Source organism: Neltuma alba, unplaced genomic scaffold (assembly GCF_004799145.2).
Source record: "Neltuma alba isolate B1F8T4 unplaced genomic scaffold, ASM479914v2 tig00011438_pilon, whole genome shotgun sequence".
Taxonomy (NCBI): domain Eukaryota; kingdom Viridiplantae; phylum Streptophyta; class Magnoliopsida; order Fabales; family Fabaceae; genus Neltuma; species Neltuma alba.
This window is the reverse complement of record NW_021636120.1, coordinates 15,804-36,581: the sequence shown is the minus strand read 5'-3', so window position 1 is coordinate 36,581 and position 20,778 is coordinate 15,804. Positions and strand designations below refer to the sequence as shown.

At 31.8% G+C, this 20,778-nt stretch overlaps 3 protein-coding genes across 3 annotated transcripts; 2 read left to right on the top strand and 1 right to left on the bottom strand.

The window, feature by feature from the left end:
* Positions 1-8,329: 8,329 nt before the first annotated feature.
* On the bottom strand, positions 8,330-15,702 carry LOC114713572 (cell division control protein 48 homolog B). Its single transcript, XM_028898243.1, has 13 exons — positions 15,567-15,702; positions 15,331-15,375; positions 14,964-15,038; positions 14,698-14,818; positions 14,430-14,579; positions 13,624-13,728; positions 13,036-13,135; positions 12,587-12,871; positions 12,336-12,505; positions 11,172-11,300; positions 9,581-9,668; positions 9,265-9,342; positions 8,330-8,932 (listed from the first exon to the last, which is right to left on the bottom strand). Exons 1-13 carry the CDS (start codon positions 15,700-15,702, stop codon positions 8,465-8,467), a joined length of 1,950 nt encoding a protein of 649 aa, XP_028754076.1. The 3' UTR covers positions 8,330-8,464.
* Positions 15,703-18,951: 3,249 nt separating this feature from the next.
* LOC114713574 (protein ENHANCED PSEUDOMONAS SUSCEPTIBILTY 1-like) lies at positions 18,952-20,562 on the top strand. The gene has a single exon (XM_028898245.1). The coding sequence runs from the start codon at positions 18,971-18,973 to the stop codon at positions 19,511-19,513; it is 543 nt and encodes a 180-aa protein (XP_028754078.1). The 5' UTR covers positions 18,952-18,970; the 3' UTR covers positions 19,514-20,562.
* On the top strand, positions 19,652-20,368 carry LOC114713571 (uncharacterized acetyltransferase At3g50280-like). Its single transcript, XM_028898242.1, has one exon. The coding sequence runs from the start codon at positions 19,652-19,654 to the stop codon at positions 20,366-20,368; it is 717 nt and encodes a 238-aa protein (XP_028754075.1).
* Positions 20,563-20,778: the final 216 nt, after the last annotated feature.

Here is a 20,778-nt window from a genome sequence, read left to right as displayed (position 1 = left end):
AAATGCGTACGTTATAAATAGGTGGTCTCAGCGACTATATACTTAAAATAATAATAATAGAAAGACGGCAAAAAAAAAAAAAGAAGAATAAAAAGAATAAAACCTAAACATGCTTGTTTAATTACTTACTGAAAATTCATAATAACCTTTTCCATATATATATATATATATTTTTTTTTCTCTTTATTGAACCGGAACGAATGAAAAAAGTGTTTATTATTCTTAGTTTTTAAATAAGTTTTTAAAATAAAATATTTTTAGTGTAAATTTCAGATAACATTTCTTGTTTCATATAATGTTTAAAACTATAAAAATAAAAAACATCAAAATTGAAATTATGGTTGTCATGGATTTATATAAATTATTATCTCTCAAACTGATTTTATTTTTCCATTTTTGTCATTTTTAGAAATGTCGACTATTTAAGACATGAGGATTACAATATTAAATGCAAATGTTTAACTATAAAAGCCCAAAACAACTAAATTAAATACAATTATATAAAATTTTCCTTCAAATACTTATATTCATTGCATAATATTATTATAATCTCTATCAAGAATTATCCTTTTAATTAAAATTAATTGTTATTGACAAGTGATCAGTGGTGAATTAATAACCAAGTTAACTGCATGCTTAGAAACAAAATTAATAAAATGTATTCATATCTACAAGTTATATGGTTTTTTGTTTTTAGTGACAGTAAGTTATGGATTTAGTTATCACTTAATTTTCTTTTAGTTGAGCGGGCTACTTTAGACAATGACATCTTATGATGCATGATAAAATTGTGATCTTAATGATTGAACTATATAATAATTATCCTATTGACATTTCTAAATAAGATAATCATAATTAGGTGCAACTTCCTTCATTTTCAACTTTTATTTTGAGTACCATGCCACGGACAGAACTGATAAAGAATCAGAAATTGTTCCCAATGATCAACTACCTCCGTTTTTTAATATAAAAACTGATCGACTAATTTGAGTAGATTAAAAAAAATAGTTAGTTATTTGTAATAAATATATGTTATCTTTCTTAAAATATCTTTGATAATTAAGTGTATTTAGTAGAATTATCATTATTACAAAAACTATCTTAGAAAAAAATAGATAAATATGATAGATAAAGTGAATTGAAGTCTTATATTTAAAACTAAAATAAAAGTCAAACGAGTTCTTACATTAAGGACTGAAGCTAATATAATGATAGGATAAAATTTATTCATTATCACCAAAAAAAAAATTATTATGCTCCCAATGATATAATCGTCGATCTCTTTGCATGTATGTATAATACGTAATCTTCTTAGAAAAAAACTACACAAACTTGATTAACAATTAAATAAGACTACAAGGACCTACAAATTCATTTTTGTTATATACCAAATTTTATCTAATAAAACAGTCCTTTCATTTGCATACACCAAACATGTTGTATTTGTTTGTTTTATTTTAAATATTAAGAAAAAAATATTCATTTTGTACAAATTATTGAACGTTTAAGTTGAGACAACCTCAATAATTTGCACAAATTTCATTTTATATAACAATAACAGTTGAGGGACAATTATCTCCGCCTAATATGAGCGCTTTCAGGAAACAGGAGAGAGAGAATATTAATTAATATAATATCGTAAGCATACTTTAATGATAACAATAATATATTATTTTATTATTAGTATATCTGTGTCTTAACATATTTGATAAACATAGAAATATAATGTGATTTATTTTTTCAGTTTGTTTCCCTTTATGATAAAGACAGCATATCTAAGTATAAAATTAAACATATAAGATACCTTTCTGAACGTTTTGGCTAAGATAATCCAAAGAGGACAAGATTTTGATTCTCTAATAAGGCCAAAAAAAAAAAAACATAATAATTGTTCGATCATAGCTATCAACTCAGTTAAAAAGAGTATTTTTTTTAATTCTTCAAATTAATCATGATTGACATTAGTTTTTAAATATTTTCTCATAAAATAAAAAAATTTAATTTAATTCAAATTTTAAAAAATTGAAAATAGAATGCAATAGAAGGTGTACAGAGGTTAAGATTTTTTTTTTTAAAAAAAGGGAAATCGGTAATTAATTATTTCATGTTTGATCTCTATCTCATTTCATCTTTCACAAACATATCTATATCTATATTTTTTTTTTCAATAATGCAGGACATTTTGATTTCTCTTTATAATTGACTATTATTTATTGAAATCTCAAAATTTTAAGGTGCTTATTTTAATGTTAACATTTAAACTTAAATTACAACAAGTCTTGCACCAAAATCAATATTTTTTTAACTATACAAAATTATATATATAACGACTATATCAATTATATAATTATATTGTATTGATATAATGAGGATTATTGAGGCCACTTTAAAAAAGAGAGGCCATGATTAAAAGCAACAAATATTATGGTCTTCTTTGGTAATAATTGTACTCCTCCGGTCCTTAATATAAGATCCAATTGTTGATTTGGTTTTGATTCTAAATATAAGATCTATTTCTTATATTTATCAATTTTCTCTAAATTACCCTCATAGATACCTCTTCAATCATAATCAAGTAGAAGAGGAAAAGAGGTATTTAGAAAGATGATTATGGCATTTTAGGAAAAATGTGTCACATTTCTGATAATTAACTAACTTACTTAACTTCTTTAATCTAATCAAATTAGTTAAAAGAGTTTTATATTAAATATCGGAGGAGGATTATTTAACATATATGCCCACGTTGGAAGGCAAAGCAAAGAAAGCAAACTGACAGAATATATTCTACAATCTACATTCGTTTCCCTGGCTTTTAACTTCTTGTCGGATATATAGTTTTTTCTTTTAATTTTTTTTGGGGTCAACTTGTGGGATATAAATACAAACACATATAGTTAAAATAGAATAAGGTAAACGCATTTACAGAATATATGCTATCTTCACTAAAGACGTGAGAAATCAAAGAAAAATCAAAACCTCAGGAAAACTCAGAGAGACTAGCTTAATTAATATAAAATAATATTTTGAGTCTTTAATATAAAAGTTAAATAATTAATTTGATAATATTAAAAAAATTAGTTAAATTAGTTATTTGTAACAATTAGATTTTCTAAACTACCATGTTTAATCACGTGATGTATTAGAAATATCTCTTGGTTGGAACTACTTCCAAATCAATATGGATATTTTGAAGAAAAAAAAATTTAATTTCAGAGACAAAATAAATTGAAATATTATATTTAAGGCCAAATATAACCTCTAACTAATTTTTATATTAATCACTACAGGGAATATAAGCTTAATGCACATAGCCTTCATGAACTACATGTCATATACGACTAACCATTTCTGAAATTTTACAATGTAATCCTCTGAACTCCACATTTATAGGTGAGTTTTTTATGATTAGGTTTGTTCATTATTTATATGCACACATTTTAGTATAATATCAAAAAGAGTAACATTAAATAAAAATAGGAAAAATCATTCCACGGGCACACACATATTTTCGCTTAATTTTTAATTTGATACTTATGTGTTTTTTTAATCTTAATCAAAATCTTTAATTTTGTTCATTAGCCTCCATTAGTCCTTGTAAATTTGCTATGTTAACATAAGTACCTTCAAAATGATTTTTCCAATAAAAATATTAATTTGTAAATAAATAAAACATTTATACACGAGTCACATAAGAAGACAAAGTTATTAAACCAAAATTGCTATTTTTCTTTAATTCAAAACAAAGTTTCGAGTTTAAGAAGAGAACAAAATAGAATTCAATTCACTCAACAAGTTCAAAACGGATAAGCACTGTTCACTAATTTTATATAAGAATTCCAAATCTCAGCAATTATTGTTTCCAGATGGACAGTGAGGCCTTTAAGAATTCCAATGAAACTGTTTCTGAGCTTATTCTGAAGAGACTGCGAGATTTGACAGAGAACTTGAACTGAGGATCTTACTTAATTAAAAAGAAAATTTAAGAAAAAAGATTTGTTTAATTAAAACATATGAAATATTATAATATTATTAAGTTAAGAAGCGACATAATTTGTTGTTGGTAAGAGATTATATTTATATGGAAAGTGGTAAACATTCCATGTGGGGGGCACCTGTTTGAAAATGAAATGGCATCGTCACACTTTACAAGGATTGGCCTTGTTAGCTGCCTTCTTCCCCAAGTTTTCAGTTTATGTCTTGTTATCATCAAAAGATAAGGTCTGTGGTACAACCTATAATAAAGAGTCATGCACATCCACCCACGCACAACTTGTTCATGATAAAAAATAGGGAAAACTAATCGGGTAGTCCTTAGAGTTTTATCTAATTTTGAATTAGGTCCTTATAGTTTTTTTTGTTTTTATTAAATCCTTATTATTTACTCTGTTAATTATATCAGTCCTTCCGTTCCCAAATCCGTTAGTTTGGCATCTGAGCAGACTGTCTTCTTGGGTCAGTTACCACCATCTCCCTCAGCTTTTATCTCTGTCTCTCCTCCTCTTAGTCTCCTTCAAAGTAAACGCCATTGTCTAATTAAGAAACATGGGGAAATGCAAAGGGGAAGAAACTTGTAAGAGTTTAATTTCATCTGCAGAAAGTGGCGAAAAAAATTTGATCCACAAATACGATTGAGCAATTATAATTGCCTAAGAACTTTTTGGGGGGAAAAAATAAATAACTTTACCCTCAGATTGTCATATCCGAGCACACCTATATGAATCAGCAGTAGTTTGTCGAAGGATGGCAATAGAACGAGTCAAGGTCCATTAATGTCAGTATAAGAAAAAAAGCTATCATTTCAAAATTCAATAGTAGATGGCAAAGAATACCGATTAGAATCTGCTACTCCTCCCTCTCTCAAGATTCCAGATATGCCTCACGTTGATGTTCCAGATGACACCTTGCCCATCGCACCTCTGTTTCTTGCCCCTCTGCTTCCTTTTCTTCTTCTTCTCATTCTTATGTGATGTTGTAGAAGAAGAGGCGGAAAACTAATGGCCCAAAAAAGTAGAACATGATTGGTGAGAGAAGACGATCGCGTTTACTTCGAAAGAGAGTAAGAGGAGGGGATAGTGAAATAGAAGCTGAGGGAGGTAGCAGCAGCTGAGTCAGGAAGACGGTCTGCTCAGATGCCAAACTAACGGGTTTGGGAACGGAAGGACTGATATAATTAACAGAATAAATAATAAGGATTTAATAAAAACAAAAAAAACTATGAGGACCTAATTCAAAATTAGATGAAACTATAAGGACTGCTACATTAGTTTTCCCTAAAAAATATTTTAACTTTGGGACTAGTGGAGGATTCTATATATGCTATATACTCCTCCGATCCTAAATGTAAGACCCTTATACTAGTGTGTATAAGGGTCTTACATTTAGGACCGGAAGAGTATATATATATGTATATTTAAAAATAATACCCCATTAAACAAGGGGTGTTTGTTTTTAGTGGGAGAGGTTTTGATTGTTTATTCATGATGTTTTGAATTCAAGTTTTTGTAACCAAAGAAAATATCTTTGAGAGAACAATTCTCAGTTAGATTCAACAATACTCGAATATGACTCAATCAAATAGTCATATATATTTTTTTTATCCTAAATATAAAGGTTGGTTATAGAGTTTATTTTGTTTACCTTAATTATAAGACTTTAATATATTTTGTCTCTTAAGTTTATGATTTACCCTAAATAATTCACCCTAAACTCTTCTTATTAATGGCACATATTAAAGGAGCTTTCCATGAGGTCTATACATAAAAAATAGAGTAAAATACATTGGTTAGCCCTTTATTTTGCATAAATTATAGAAATCTCCCATAATTTTCAAAATGCATATAAAACTTTTTTTGAAATTAAAATATATGTTATACAAACCACCTTTACATGTTTAAGATTTTATTTTTATTAATCCACAGCTAGTTGACTGTTAAGTTTTAAGTTTGACTTCTAAACTTTTATTTTGACCAAAATATCCCTCATTAACATAAATATTTTTGAACATTTATATCTATAAAAAATAATTTTGATACAACAAAAATAATCATAATACACATATTTTCAAAATTTTTAATATGTTATAAAATTTATTAATTTTGATTATATCACAGAATTATATAATTTTAATTCTTCATGACATATTGAACTTATTTATTAGGGTTTTTTTTAAATGGCTAGAAAATATTGTAAATACATATTTTTTTTATCATATAATATAAATTATGTGATTTTGAAACATTATATAAATCATTTGAATTTATAATTTAAAATTTTTAAACAAAATTTTTGTTGCAAACATTTATAACTTATTTGATTGATTACATATTTATTTAAAGAATTAATTAAATTTTCATTCAATTTTTAATGTTCACATTAACTAAATTACTTAATTTTCTATCCCAATATGATAAAAACATTAAAAAAAATTATTTGCAACAATAAAAAATAAAATTAAGGTAAAGAAAAAAAATCTTAAATTCTTTAAAATAGTTTTAGTTAAAATTTAGAGATTTAGTATTATGAAGGATAAATTAGTAAATAAAAAGTATTTCAAATGAAATTTTAATTAAAAAAAACTTTTTAGAATATTCTTAAGAAAGTTAACGATTTGGATTTAAGTGTATATTTTTAAAATAGAGGAGATGTTCGTATAATTAGGACAAAATGCTTAGAGTATTTTACTCTAAAAAGTAATATTTCTTTATATCTTTTATTTTTAAATGTAAGACTTTTAAATTTATAATATTTTTTTCTAAATTCTTCTTATTTATTGATTGCACATGGAGATTATACAAATACAGCTGTTAAAATATTCATACTTCATAGTTGTTGCAAGTTGATCTGAAGTTTTTGATAGAGAGGGAGTCACTGATTTATATAAAAATAATAAACATATTTTTGGCATAAAATATACATAATTATATATGTGTGTGTGTTCATGGCTTGATTTATGTCCAATAAAAAATAAAACATATTGATTTATGTCCATAAAGGTCCTTTGAGCTTCAGGTTGAGTCCTTCCATTTGCCTCATGTCAAACATAGGATTACGTTCGATCTTAGGTTGGGATCAAGGTTGCAAGAGGAAGGTCAAGATCGTTTGATCATTACAACCAAGACAAAAACAGCAATTCCCCACTTTCATATTCAAACTAGATGATAATTATGAGTCCAAAAAAAAACTAGATGATAATTAAGTAGGTCATTCATGTGAATGCACACCTTTTAGCTGATAGGTTTGATATGAAGAAGTGTGGTATTGTTGATCACAAGTTTTTGTTAGTAAAGACTTCTTTTTATCTTTAGGATTTAGAATATGAATTGTACTTTTTTTCTTGTTGCCTAGAGTCTTCTCCCACCCAAACAGTTAGAGACTAATTTCTCAGGATACTGTCAAAGGCCGTAACGGAGACTCCTCCCAATAGTGTTTGTTCCATATACACCATTCTAAGGATTGAATCCAAAATATAAATTGTATTTTTGTTTCTTGTATAAAAGGAAAAAATATTAAAAGTCATATTATAGGCCGTGAAAGCTTGAAAAAGTAGAGAGTGGCGAAGACCCATCAAATTGCATAGCGCAAGGCCTTAAGATGGCATGAAGGCTTCAAATCAAATTCCAATTGCATCATTTCAAGTTGTTTGCATTCTACATACGCGCGCGCGCACACTTGTATAGATCTATAATTTTGCATTTTCAGCTTTTAATAAGGCCTTAGGCCAAATTATCTATCTTTTATTTGAGTTGTTTAGTATCTACTAATGAGTCTAAAAACTTAAGACTTTGTTTGGATTCATGTTTTGAATGCTAAACATGCCGTGAAAATTATAAAACTTGAGTTCTTGGTAGATGGGAAAGCGAGCATATGTTGAGATAAAAAAAAAAAGTTTTTTAATTTATGTTCACATTTATTCATTAAATATACTTAATTAACTATTTCAGTATTTTCAAACTTTTCCCTATAAATAATTAACTATTTTTATTTTTATAAAGCAAATGAATGACTAGAATTTTTTCCCTGCAAGTTTTAACTTGTTCCTTTATATTATCGTGACAATATTGTGACTACCAGAAGGACTATACCATAAACAAACAAGGACACATGAAACACAAATACCAAATTTATTAACACCAATGAAAGAACGATACCTATCATTACTAGGCATCTGTGCATTTATAGACATGTATGGTTTAACATAGCCTTAGGCCAAATTAATGTGAGGAAAACTAGGGGCAAGAGGCTTTATTCAAATTTCTTATTGAAACTAAATTCCCAATTCTCAAATACCGAACGCCAATTAACAAAATCAAATTGAAGAACTAATAAGGAGTTTGGATCAGATCAGATCAAATCTGCAAAAAGCATAGATTCCAAAATAAGAAAAAACCAGAAACATGTACTTCAATGGATTTTGAATGTTAAACCGAGCTAACAGTAAGGCTACAAACAAAATGGTATACATTCTTCATGTGACAGCCACTTCATTTACAGATTGTTCTTCATGCACGAAAAAGTATTTAGCAGCAACAAGTAGCATACAGCTGACAATACCAAGTTTAACCATGGAGCCTAAAATGTTACTACTTTTCTTTCTATCATGTTTTGAACTTGATTCTACATGCCTAGAAAATGCAGAAGACGAGGTCTTCATGAAAGATGAATAGGAATCAATTTCTTCTTTTGTTAATGCTGGATTCACAGAATTTCTCACAACCTGAAAATGGCGGTCACACACAACAGTAGCTGATATGTCTTCTCTTAGAGCAACGATTCCGGCTTCTCTGCATAAACCCTCAAGTTCGGCACCTGTGAATAGCTCCGTATCTTCTGCTAGTCTACAGAGATTGACATCATTCCCTAGCTTCATGCCACGTGTATGTACACAGAGTATTTCATATCGAGCTTCCAAATCAGGTGGGGGCACATACAGCACCTATCAATTCAGCCCACCAAAAAAAAAGGGGAAAAAAAAAAAAGACGAGTGAGATAGAATATTTGAATCCGCCACTTTCCATTTGTTTATAATAATGAAGAAAAGTACTAACTAAGATTAAAGATGATGCTGGGAGATAAAAACAATCAACTCCTAATTTCTTAGGAGTCTCTCACTTTGGTTGGTTTCTCAACATTTTCATAAATCTCAGTTTTTCAGCTGAACATAGCTACATGCAAACTTTATATTGAGAACAAAACCGTGTGAATCACAAGTATGGATTTTTTTTTTTTGGGGGGGGGGGGTGTTAGGTAGCATATACTAGTTCTCACCAGGTCAAAACGTCCCGGGCGCATTAGTGCAGCGTCTATTGCATAAGGGCGATTTGTGGCTGCCAATACAAGGATTCCCTGAAAATTGACAATGGATATAGTCATAATGTAAGGGAGAACCAGAAGACCACCGCCATTCTCTAGAATAGGAACTTGATTGAAAGAAAAATTATCATTTCATGTAACGTGTACTTTATTCTTTCAATACAGCTTATAGTCAGATACACGGATTTATAAGAGACAACTGAAGGTTAAGGAAGGAATAACAAGTTTTCATAAGCAACAGTACACACACAAGCAATCACAGAAAGCTTACTGTAGCTTCTTCTAAACCATCCATTTCAGTCAGGAGGGTGGATAAAAGCCTCTCTCCAACCGTACTGCTATTGCTTGAAGAATCACCCCTGTTAAGGGAGAACTTCAAATCAGCACTTATGCACAGGAAATAGAAAAAAAATTCTCTGCTCCAATGCACAAAAAATTTGCATCAATGAAGTCAAAAAAGAACTTAACTTTCAATGGTCCAATTTGGTTTTTTTCCACAGCTGACTTTCCTCTCTACATTATTATTTCCCAGAATTTTTCACCAGAAATATGATACAACGTTCTTAGAAGACAATTTACTGGATTTTTCGAGAACATTGTCAAATGCATATCCACTTATTTGTCATGCGTAGTATGTCTGGTTCTCCATGGATACGTCATGCAATCATAATTAAACTAAGCATGGATTTTATAGTTCAAATGGATGATATAGAAACTACTTGAAAAAACAAGTTCTTCAGAAAAGCCACCATAAAAATTTATATTGATGAGTTTAGAAACAAGGAAAAAAAAACTGCAGAATCAACATAAACTAATGGGTGCACTAAAATCCTCGCACATGCTTATATTAAATCAAGCACCTTTTTGAATCTCATATACATGTATTTGAAATAGTATATGCAGGATCAAGTTGTTTTGAAAAATAAAACAGTCCGGCAGGGAAGGGTCATGCATAAGGATATTAACTATAATCAAGAAGGGCATATTTTGCTCCAACCGGGAAATAAGCAATACTCTTCCGGTCCTTAATATAAGATTTATTTAATTAATTTGATTAGATTAAAGAAGTCAGGTAAGTTAGTTAATTATAAGAAATATGACATGTTTTTCCTAAAACACCATAATCATCCTCCTTAATATCCCTCTCCCTTTCTTACTTGATTATAGTTGAGAGAGTATCAATAAGAGTAATTTGAGAAAAACTGATAAATATGATAAACAGGTCTTACATTTAGGACCAAGACCAATTCAACAATTATGTCCTACATTAAGAACCGGAGAAGTATAAGATAAGAAAGCAAAAAAATGAAAGCAAAAAAATTGCAAAGTAACCATTAACTATATATTAAGCACTTGTGTACTGATTAACATATTCCAAAAATCATGCATGGGGCAGAAGAACCAACCTACTCGAGTACCCTATTAAATATCATGCGTTGCTCAACACGAGACTAAATAACCTATACTACCATGATCTCAATTGACTACCTAGGAAAGCTGACATCCCAACAGGTACACGTCAATCGACTTTTGCACCAATCAGAAACCTATAATTAGTCCTTTATGGAGCCACTTAAGTACTCCAAGAGAGATAGGGAACAACCCCCTTTCCATGAGGGATGGGAAGGCGGGGAGCTACAAGTGAGAGAACTAAATCCACTATATACACCAAAGAACAACCCATATTATTTACTGTGGGGCTAAGCAGCTTATACCTCCTTAGTCTCTATGACAATAATTCACTTTTCGATGGTTTGTCACAGGAATTATAAAGCAATAATAAAATCCCCACAGCACATCACAATCATGTTTAGCATAGATTGCATATGCAGAGAAATCCTTAAAACAGATTAGCAACTCACCGTTTTGCGGCTACCACATCAGCCTCATCAAAAAATATTATGCTGGGTGCTGCAAGCCGTGCCCTATGAAATGTATTCCGAAGCAATGCTTCCCCCTCTCCTACATACATCGAATACATTTCTGCACCACTAACCCATCATCTATCATTTTAAGGTTTTTCATCTCTTATAAATAAATTTTGCATGGAAACTCAATTGCAAAAAAATGCTTTAAATAGAAATACAATCATATGGATCAACAGAATATAAAACAAATCAAAGTATGAGATCATTGATGTAAGGAAAGTACCCCTATGGTCCTATTTATAGGGTAAAGAGAGAAGATATTTTTTGAACCTATTTATAGGGCACCGAGAGAAATTTTTTGTATGGATATCCAATTTTACCCTTCATTTATTATTGTGTTGACTTTATTTACATGAAATATAATATATATTAAATAGGGATAAAGTTGAAAAATTGTTAAATTTTAAATGATAATAAAATTTAAAGTTTTCCTTGGATTGTGTGAAACATGTTGAAAGTGACTTATAAATAGGATAAAAAGACTAGAGTTTAACTACCATATGAATCCTTGAAAGAGACCACAATTATCAATTTAGTCCTTGAAAGTCTATGGTCATTAATTTGTTTAGTTTTGATTTAGAAGTTTATTGTCATTAATTCAGTTCTAAGGTTTTAGAAATACATCATTTTTGTCACGAACAAGAAGTTTATAGTTATCAATTAAATCCTAAGTGAGCAAAGGTCAGGACTTAAAAATTTTATTTACAAAAAGGATTAAATTGATAATAATATATATAAACTTTTAAGGATGAAATTGATGATAGGAGTATCTTTCAAGGATCAACATATATTTCAAAAAAGTATCAAAAGTATCTCATGTCAATGGAAGGGGTAGAAAGATAAAAAAGAACAAATAGTTGAAATGAAAGAGATTCCAAGAGCAAGCAACTCTCGTGTACAGGAGCAACGATAATGTTTTGGAGGACTTCATATAACTAGTTGTCAATTCTCTGACCTAAAAGACTATATGTGAATAAATATGACCCAGTTGCATCCATTGGTTTGCTCCATATGAGATGAATACCAAGTCTTAATCATGCAAAGACACTCACATGAGGCAGAGGGAAACCCTAATAAAATATAGAAAATTGTTAAAACCTCAAGGAAAAGAAAGAAGCTTGGGCTGCATGTGCAGCAGCTTTGGCAAGGGTTGTTTTGGAACATCCTGGAGGCCCATGCAAGAGAATCCCTCGCACTGGGGAAATGCCCAATCTAGAAAATACTTCAGAATGCTTGATAGGCCATTCAACAGCTTGCTGAAGCTTTTTCTGCTCAAGGATACAGACAACTACCATTAATCTCGGTTGATACCAGAGTGATGTCAAATGTATAATTTACAAAGTACAAACCTTTAATTCTTTTAATCCGCCAATATCATCCCAAGTCACTTTAGGAATTTCCACTGTAACACCTCTTGTTATGCTTGGACCAACAACAGATCTCGCATTGTTCCAATCTTCCATCATTATGCTTAAGTGACCAGCATTTCCATTTGCATCTCCGGACCTTTTAGCTGCTAATGTAGTAGCCTCACGGCACAAGGCTTCCAAATCAGCCCCAACATATCCATTGCAAGATGCAGCTATCATTTTTAGGTCAACGCTGGGATCCAAGGGAATCTTCCTTGTGTAAAGCTGAAAGTCAGTTGTTAGATATCAGATTAGCTGACACGGTTGAACTTTAGAAATCAAGAATCCTACAAAACAGCTAAATGGTAGAAAAATTCAAGGATGACTTTTAATCTTTTATCATTAAGCAGTTGATAGCAGAATTCCATCAGCATTTCAAAACATAAAACCTTAAGAATTTGAAAACGCTCCTCTTCATTTGGGGCAGTAACTTCAATTTCAGCATCAAAGCGTCCATACCTTCTAAGGGCTGGATCAATTGCATTCACCCTGTATGCAGTATGCAGAAACCAGATTAAATGCAGAAATAAATTTTATAAATAACAACAAATAGAGCTGCAGCGACCAGACTAAAACAGTTGTAAAAGACACCAGAATTCTACTATTAAGACCACAGGCTTCAAAGAATCAGGACTAATAGGAAATTTCCAGGTTCTAGCATCACTTCCAGGAAGAAAGGCTCTAAATGACAGAATATTGTATACGAGCACGTGAATCTTAAGTGATCCATCAAGGCATGCAAAAAGGCTCTAAAACGCCAGATAATCAAAACATTCTTGTTGTAACAACCACATAGAGCATCATATACATAGTATAATAAATATTCACATTCAGCCAGATATTAAGCACAGCATGTAGGTTGAAAAAAACAGATACAAATAAATAATTCTAAACGGTGAGGACCAATACACATTAAACCGTTATCATTTCAATTCATATAATTGTACATATCAACCTTTTAGAACAGAAAAGACAACCTGTTAGTTGATGCAACGACAACAACTCTTGGTGTGGATGAGGATGGTTTATTTGAATCCATCAATGTAAAAAGCTGGGAAGCAATCCGAACATCTTGCTCCCTCCTGCATGTAGAGAATATGGAGAATAATGAAGTGAAAAAAAGATGAAATTAGTATGCATGCTGCATGCATAAGTATATTATCTCTGAATTCACTAAAATCAGTTCAAGCCATGTATTTTGCTTAATAGAAGATATCATCGCAAATGTTTTTTGGTGAATTTATGGCAAATGTTTATACATATGAAATTAAAAATTTTCTAGAACTCATCAATATTACACTAGCTCAAATATTTTACAAGTAAATAAAGTAAAATAAAACAAGTTCCGTGTAGTAGGAAAAAAAATTAAGATTTTTTCTTCTGAAACGACAATAGCAAACTGATTTCTTGCCCATGATTAAGACCACTATAGACGGTCATGGTGACCAAACATGATCATATCACAGGTTTGTGACCATGACTTGTAATTATAAAGTCTGCCAAAGGCCATCTTTCCTTCAGAATGCGTCAGCAAAGAAATTAGCCTAGTAATGGTTGCTCCATTAACTTAATGGAGAACTTTTAATGCTATCATCACTAATCTAATTATTATGGGTGGGGAGTTCTACTAAACACCATATAACATTTTCTCTACTATGACAAAACTGTGATGATGTATTTACAAGTCATTTCAATATAGCAAAACACTTTATGACACAGATGAAGCAAATGCTGAGAAAAATTAAATAAATATAAAACAGAACAGTTACCAGTTGCCCCTTACTTTGAATCTCGCCGAGGACAAAGTACATCTATTTCATCTATAAAGATAACTGATGGCTTGCCACAAGTTGAATGAGATGATGCCTGTGCAAAGGCCTCGCGGAGAATTCTCTCGCTTTCCCCAGTATGTGCTTTATGGACAGAATGAGGACTGCAAAATACATAAACAGAAAAATAACGACAGACAACTCACGTAGACTAGAGCTCTGGAACACAAGATCCCCAAACATAAATTTAAAAAAAGGAAAAGAAAGAAAGAAAGAAAGAACCTGATGATTGTCAAATGTGCTCCACATTCCTGAACAACGGCTCGTACTAGACTTGTCTGCAATAGCAATGAGACATCAAATATTAAATATGAAATTGAATTAGCGAAACAAAATGATAATTCTAAACCATTAAGAACAATATATCGCAAAATCATCCGGTTATCTTATCAATCTTAATTACTCATTGCTGTTGAAAGATACCAGAAATGCAATAAACTTGAATTGATTTTAAAGCCTAAACCAAGCATTTTCCAACTAAAGGTAACCTCCCACTGGGTAACCCATGAAGCCATACTGAACAGAAAGCAAACCAAACAGGACATTGCGTCGCATGACTCGAACTGGAAGGTTCACAAGATATACAAATATTTGTATACAAAACAATTAATTAAAGCTTCAAAAACAACTTGATTAGTATCATAACAGATTATACATGGCGTTCAAGATCAGAAATAAAAAACGCCTCACCATTTGAAGGCAAGATATGATTAAACCACGAATTCAACACTGTTCTTTACTTCAAGGACGAAATTACGTTATTGTTTATATCTACCAACCAATACAATGGAAGGAACAGGGTTGGTCCACACCTCTGTACCGTGTTAAATTGAATGGATCATTTGAAGAAGTTACCTTTCCAGTGCCTGGAGGACCGTACAGCAGCAAACCTTGTGGCCACTGAAAGCACAAAAAAACAAAAAAGCAATAAACACAACAGTGGCCTAGAAAGAGATGAATTCATCTAATCATAATCATGCAGTTCTAGCACTTAAGCATATATATATGATGTGGGAGTGTTCATAGCTTGAACCCAAAACGGTAAAGGGAAAAGAGGGATAGAGAGAAAGGAAGAAGCTTTACTTTGATACCGAGCTTCTTGGCTTGGTGGGAGTAGAGAAGCGGGAATATGATGAGCTCTCTCAGAGCTTGAAGAGCTTTCGCGTTGCCAGCAATGGCGTCTTCAGCTTTCCACCGGTATTCGGTACTGCTACTGTGGCTTTCCATTTGAGCTCAGATGGCAGAGACGAAAAGGGTACGCTTTCACCGGAGGCCGAAGGTTCTCGCCAATGAGTAGGCTAGGTAGCTCTATTGTAATACGGCCCTGCCCGTGGCCTCAACAGTAGTGAACTAGAGATTACTGATTAGGGAAATAAGAAGAACGTTCAGCCACCAAGTCAGTGGGCGAAAAACACGGAGACCGATAATTTAATTAATTTTTGTTTAAAAAAGTTGTAAATAATTTTTCACATTAGTTATTGACACCAACGAGTGTAAAATTTTTTTTTTAAATTTAAGTAAAAATGAAATTTAACTTTATACCCTAGATATAAAGTGTAGAGAGTTAGCATTATTTTTAAAAATTAAAATATTCTATTTTTTTTACCCCTATTATAATTACCAAATAGTTTGTGTATATATATGAGTTATTTTTAACTATTTTAATTTACCCTTCTTGAATTTATCATCCTTAAAAACTACTCTTCCGATCCTTAATATAAGATCCATTTAACTAATTTGATTAGATTAAGAAAGTTAGGTAAGTTAGTTAATTATGAGAAATGTGACACATTTTTCCTAAAACACCATAATCATCTTTTTTAATACCTCCTCTCATTCTTTTACTTGATTATGATTGAGGGAGTATCTATAGGGGTAATTTAGAGAAAATAGATAAATATGATAAATGGGTCTTATATTTAGGACCAAAATTAACTTAACAATTGAGTTCTATATTAAGAACCGGAGAAGTATTTCTTTCACATGCAACCTCTTGCCCTACTCATCATAAAAAAAAAAAAAAAAAAAAAAGCATTAGTAGTTTATCTTTTTCATGGAAAGTGACTTAGAACGATGACTATCATTTTCCCCCCCTTAGAAAGTGACATGTGTACTGAATTGGAGAGGAGTACTTTCAAATTCTTTTCTTTTCTTTTTCCTAATTATTATGGGAGGGTAAGAACCGCTAAAATAAATTCCATGAAAGAAAAAAGTCTTATATGATGATATCGGTATTATGGTATGATGTGTTTTGTTGTGATATTGCGTAGATGTGTCAAATAAAAAAGGAAAAAAAATGGCAAATAAAGACTTCCCAATATGTGAAATTATGATTGGAATCCCTTAATTTAAAAAATGACAAATAAAGATCCGGTCCCATATTACAAATAAGAAATTTTGATAAAATATCTGAAATGCTCCTCAGCCAAATGATAAGTTAACTATGGGAAATGACAAGTTCACTTTAACAAATAACAATTTTAATAGATCAAATCACAAATTGGCTGAGCGTATGCCAAATGACAAGTTAACTATGGGAAATAACAGGTTCACTATAACGAATGACAATTTCAGTAAACCAAATCACAATTTGGCTGAGAGACATTTTAGATATTTCATCAAGATTTCATATTTGTAATATGGAACCAGGTCTTTATTTGTCATTTTTCAAATTGAAGGTCCTAAATCGCAATTTCATATATTAGGAATCTTTATTTACTATTTTTCTAATAAAAAGTCCCATGTTGTTTGGGTGTGATTTCAAGAGTATAAATATCATCTTCTTGTGAGTGCAGCTCATGAATTGGCGAAGAGAAGACGACGACTTGTGCGCGCGATAATGAGCTACCAAAGGAGAAATCAGTTGAATGTACCATGCTTTAGACAATAATAGGACACTTTTTTATTACTTGTGGATACATAAACTAATATATTTGGTATTCACACTACTTATTTCAAATAAAAAGAATGCAATTTAAAAGGAGAGAATTAAGGTTTGTTTGGTTTCTTGTTTTGAAAATAATTTTTTATTTTTAAAAATAAAAAAACAAAAAAACTTGTTTGGTAACTTATTTTTAGTTAATTGTTTTAAAAACAAAAAAAGTAACATGTTTTTAAAAACCAAAAAACCAAAACAACTTTTAAATGCTTTCTTGTTTTTGTTTTTGTTTTTGTGTTTTTTATTTTTTTGTTTTAAAAAGTTTTGAGAAATCTTCTTCTCTTCTCATCTACTATCCACTACTTATTTACATGCTGGTAAAAAGAAAAAAAAACACTTATTCACATAGTTTGAAACAAAAATCTTCTGACATGTTTATTTATTCTATAGTAATAGCTCCTGTACGTTGCACGGGATAGCACAATCTAGTTACGACTAAAAAATCACTTTTACAGGAATCTACTGCCATTCCAAGCAAGCCAAAACTCATTGCTAGTGACCTTCCATGGCTTTTGACGAAGGACAAGCAGGTGGTGAAGCTCACTAATCTAAATTACCTCTTCTCATTGGCCATAAAAGACGGCGAGCCTCGAAGCTATGGTGTCTTGTTCTCAGACCAGAGTCTTGCGAGAATGCGAGCAACAGGAAGAATGATCTTGATTGGAGAGTTGGTGATGTTAGGATCAAATGGGGTAATGATGGTGAATGAGGAGGATGGATGGATGGATATTGATGGAAAGGCCAAGAACAATGTTTAATGATTTTAATTATATGTTTTCTTGTATCAGATAACTCAATGATGATTATCATAAGGATTAAAATATTGATTTTTCTAATTAAAAACTAAAAGTAAACTTTTATTAAAACAAAAGTAGGTATCTAATCTATATGATATCTTACTTCTGTCCCAAAAAACAAAATCTATATGATCTTACCTGCTTCAAAATTTTATGATAAAAAGATGAATAATAAAGAACGCATGTATTTTAGAATCATATATAAAATTAAAAAAATACATATCACATATATCTGCTCCCCGGCACTTATGGCACTTGGCTAATAGAAAACAAAATTAGTACTACTCCGTCCCTAATTATAAGAATCTTTTGGTCAAATTATGCTTTTTAAGAAAATAGTTAAAATTAGTTAAAAGTAATTAATATGTAACAAATGTAAGTTTTTTTTCAAATATACTCCTAATAAATGTAAGAGAATAATAATGAGATAAATAGAGAGAAAATGTAATATATGAAATTCATTAGGGATAAAATAAGTAACAATGCATTAAATGTTTAGATAAACTTAAAAGAGACCTTATAAAAATAGACAAATCCATTAAAAAAAAAAGATCTTATAATTAGAGACGGAGGGAGTAGTTTTCCCATCTGGCCAATTAGTTAAAAACAATTAATATATAACATGATTCAACTATTGGGTCCCCCGTCAATTACGCTCACCTGTTCCATAACTATCTGGTTCACAATTTAATAGGTTATTGAAAGCAATTGCGGCGTATTAAATCAATCGCGGAGGGAAACAGCAGGAACTTTATCCCCCATGGAAGCCATCAGAGTGATCTCCACAACCACAGTTCAAGCTCGAAGCCACGTTAATAATGGCGACTCACCAAAACTAATTGACATGAATCCATGGGATCTTCAGTATCTTGTTCTTGAGTATGCTCAAAAGGGGCTTCTTTATCACAAACCCACTTCATCATCCTCGTCGTTCCAACATTCAGAGACAGTGATCCAGCACTTGAAGGACTCGCTTTCTATGGCCCTCGACTTCTACCCACCCCTCGCCGGCCGTCTTGCCATCATCGACAACGACGACGATGACACCTCCTCCGTCTTCATCAATTGCAACAATGCCGGAGTAAGCTTTGTTCATGCTGTTGCAGAGAATACTACAATTGCTGATATTGTTGAACCTACTTATGTTCCACAAATTCTCTACTCCTTCTTCCCAACTGGAAAATTCAAGAACTTTGAAGGAACTCAGGTCCCATTAATGGCGGTTCAAGTCACAGAGCTAGTGGATGGCATCTTTGTCGCTTACTCGACCAACCATAGTCTTGTTGATGTGAAGCCAGCTTGAGATTTCTGGAATGCATGGGCAGGGTTCTCCAGAAATGGTTTGAATCACGTAAGGTCTGACTCAAACCTCGCTACATTTGAAAGGTGGTTCCCTAGTGATAATATTAAACGCCCCCTGCAAATTCCATTCAAAGAAATGATGGAGAATTATAGCAAGGCGTCAGCTAATTTGGTCCAGCCACCCCCATTCTCTAGGAGGTTCTTTCACTTTAAAAAGGAAAAAATTGCTGAACTCGAAGCAAAAGCTAACTCACAAGTAGAGGATGGTGTCGTTAGCAACAAAATCTCCTCCTTGCATGCTGTGCTAGGCCAGGTTTGGAGGTCTGCAATCAGAAATCAGAAGCTTGACCCAGAAGAAGAAGTCACTTACAGATTCCTCATATATGCTAGATCCAAAGTTTCTTACCCACCAATTCCAGACAACTATTTTGGACCCACCGTGCAATTCACTACTGTGACAATGAAAGTAAGGGACTTGGTGGGAGATGGAGGCCTTGGGAAGTTTGGTTTGGAGTTGAACAAGGCAATCTCATCATGCACAGAAGAGAAGATCAAGAGAGACTTTGAAGCTTGGGTACAAAATCCAACATTCCGCACACAACGTGCCACAATTGGGAAGTTCATGGGAACTTGTAGCTCCCCTAGTACCAAATTTTATGACATTGACTTTGGTTGGGGAAGGCCGGTGGCGATTCACCTTGGTCCCGCCAACACAAGGTGTTGGAAGCTGGCGGCTGATGCCGGAGCAGAAGAAGGTAGCTTTCACTTTGAGATGTGTGCTTCCCATGAAATATTGGAAGCCATGGGAAGGGACCCTGAGTTCATGCATATGGTGTCACCGCAGAAGCTGGCGTAGGCTTGGATATAATAAGAGATCTAGACGTGTGACAGTGTATAAAAGTATGTAAAAAAAATTATCTTTACATGCGTGAAAATTTTTAATTGAATATCAGGGTATTCAAACTTCCCCGTAATGTTTTTAACATCATCAATTATGTATTGTAGTTTTTGATTATGTTATATGTCAATCGCTATGATAGCTTATTGTTACGGCTTCGATATGCTATAGAAGCATCCGTCTTCTTATGTTTGTGCATCAATATTTCTCTGGTGTGCAGTCCAATATATTTCAATTTCATATTTTAAGGAGCAAGGGGGTGATGCCAAAGTGTCAATGCATTTTACATATTTTATCTCCTTAGGTAGATGAATGTGAGATATATAATTAAAAAGTCACATAGCAAGTTGCAAGGATTTTTTTTTTCT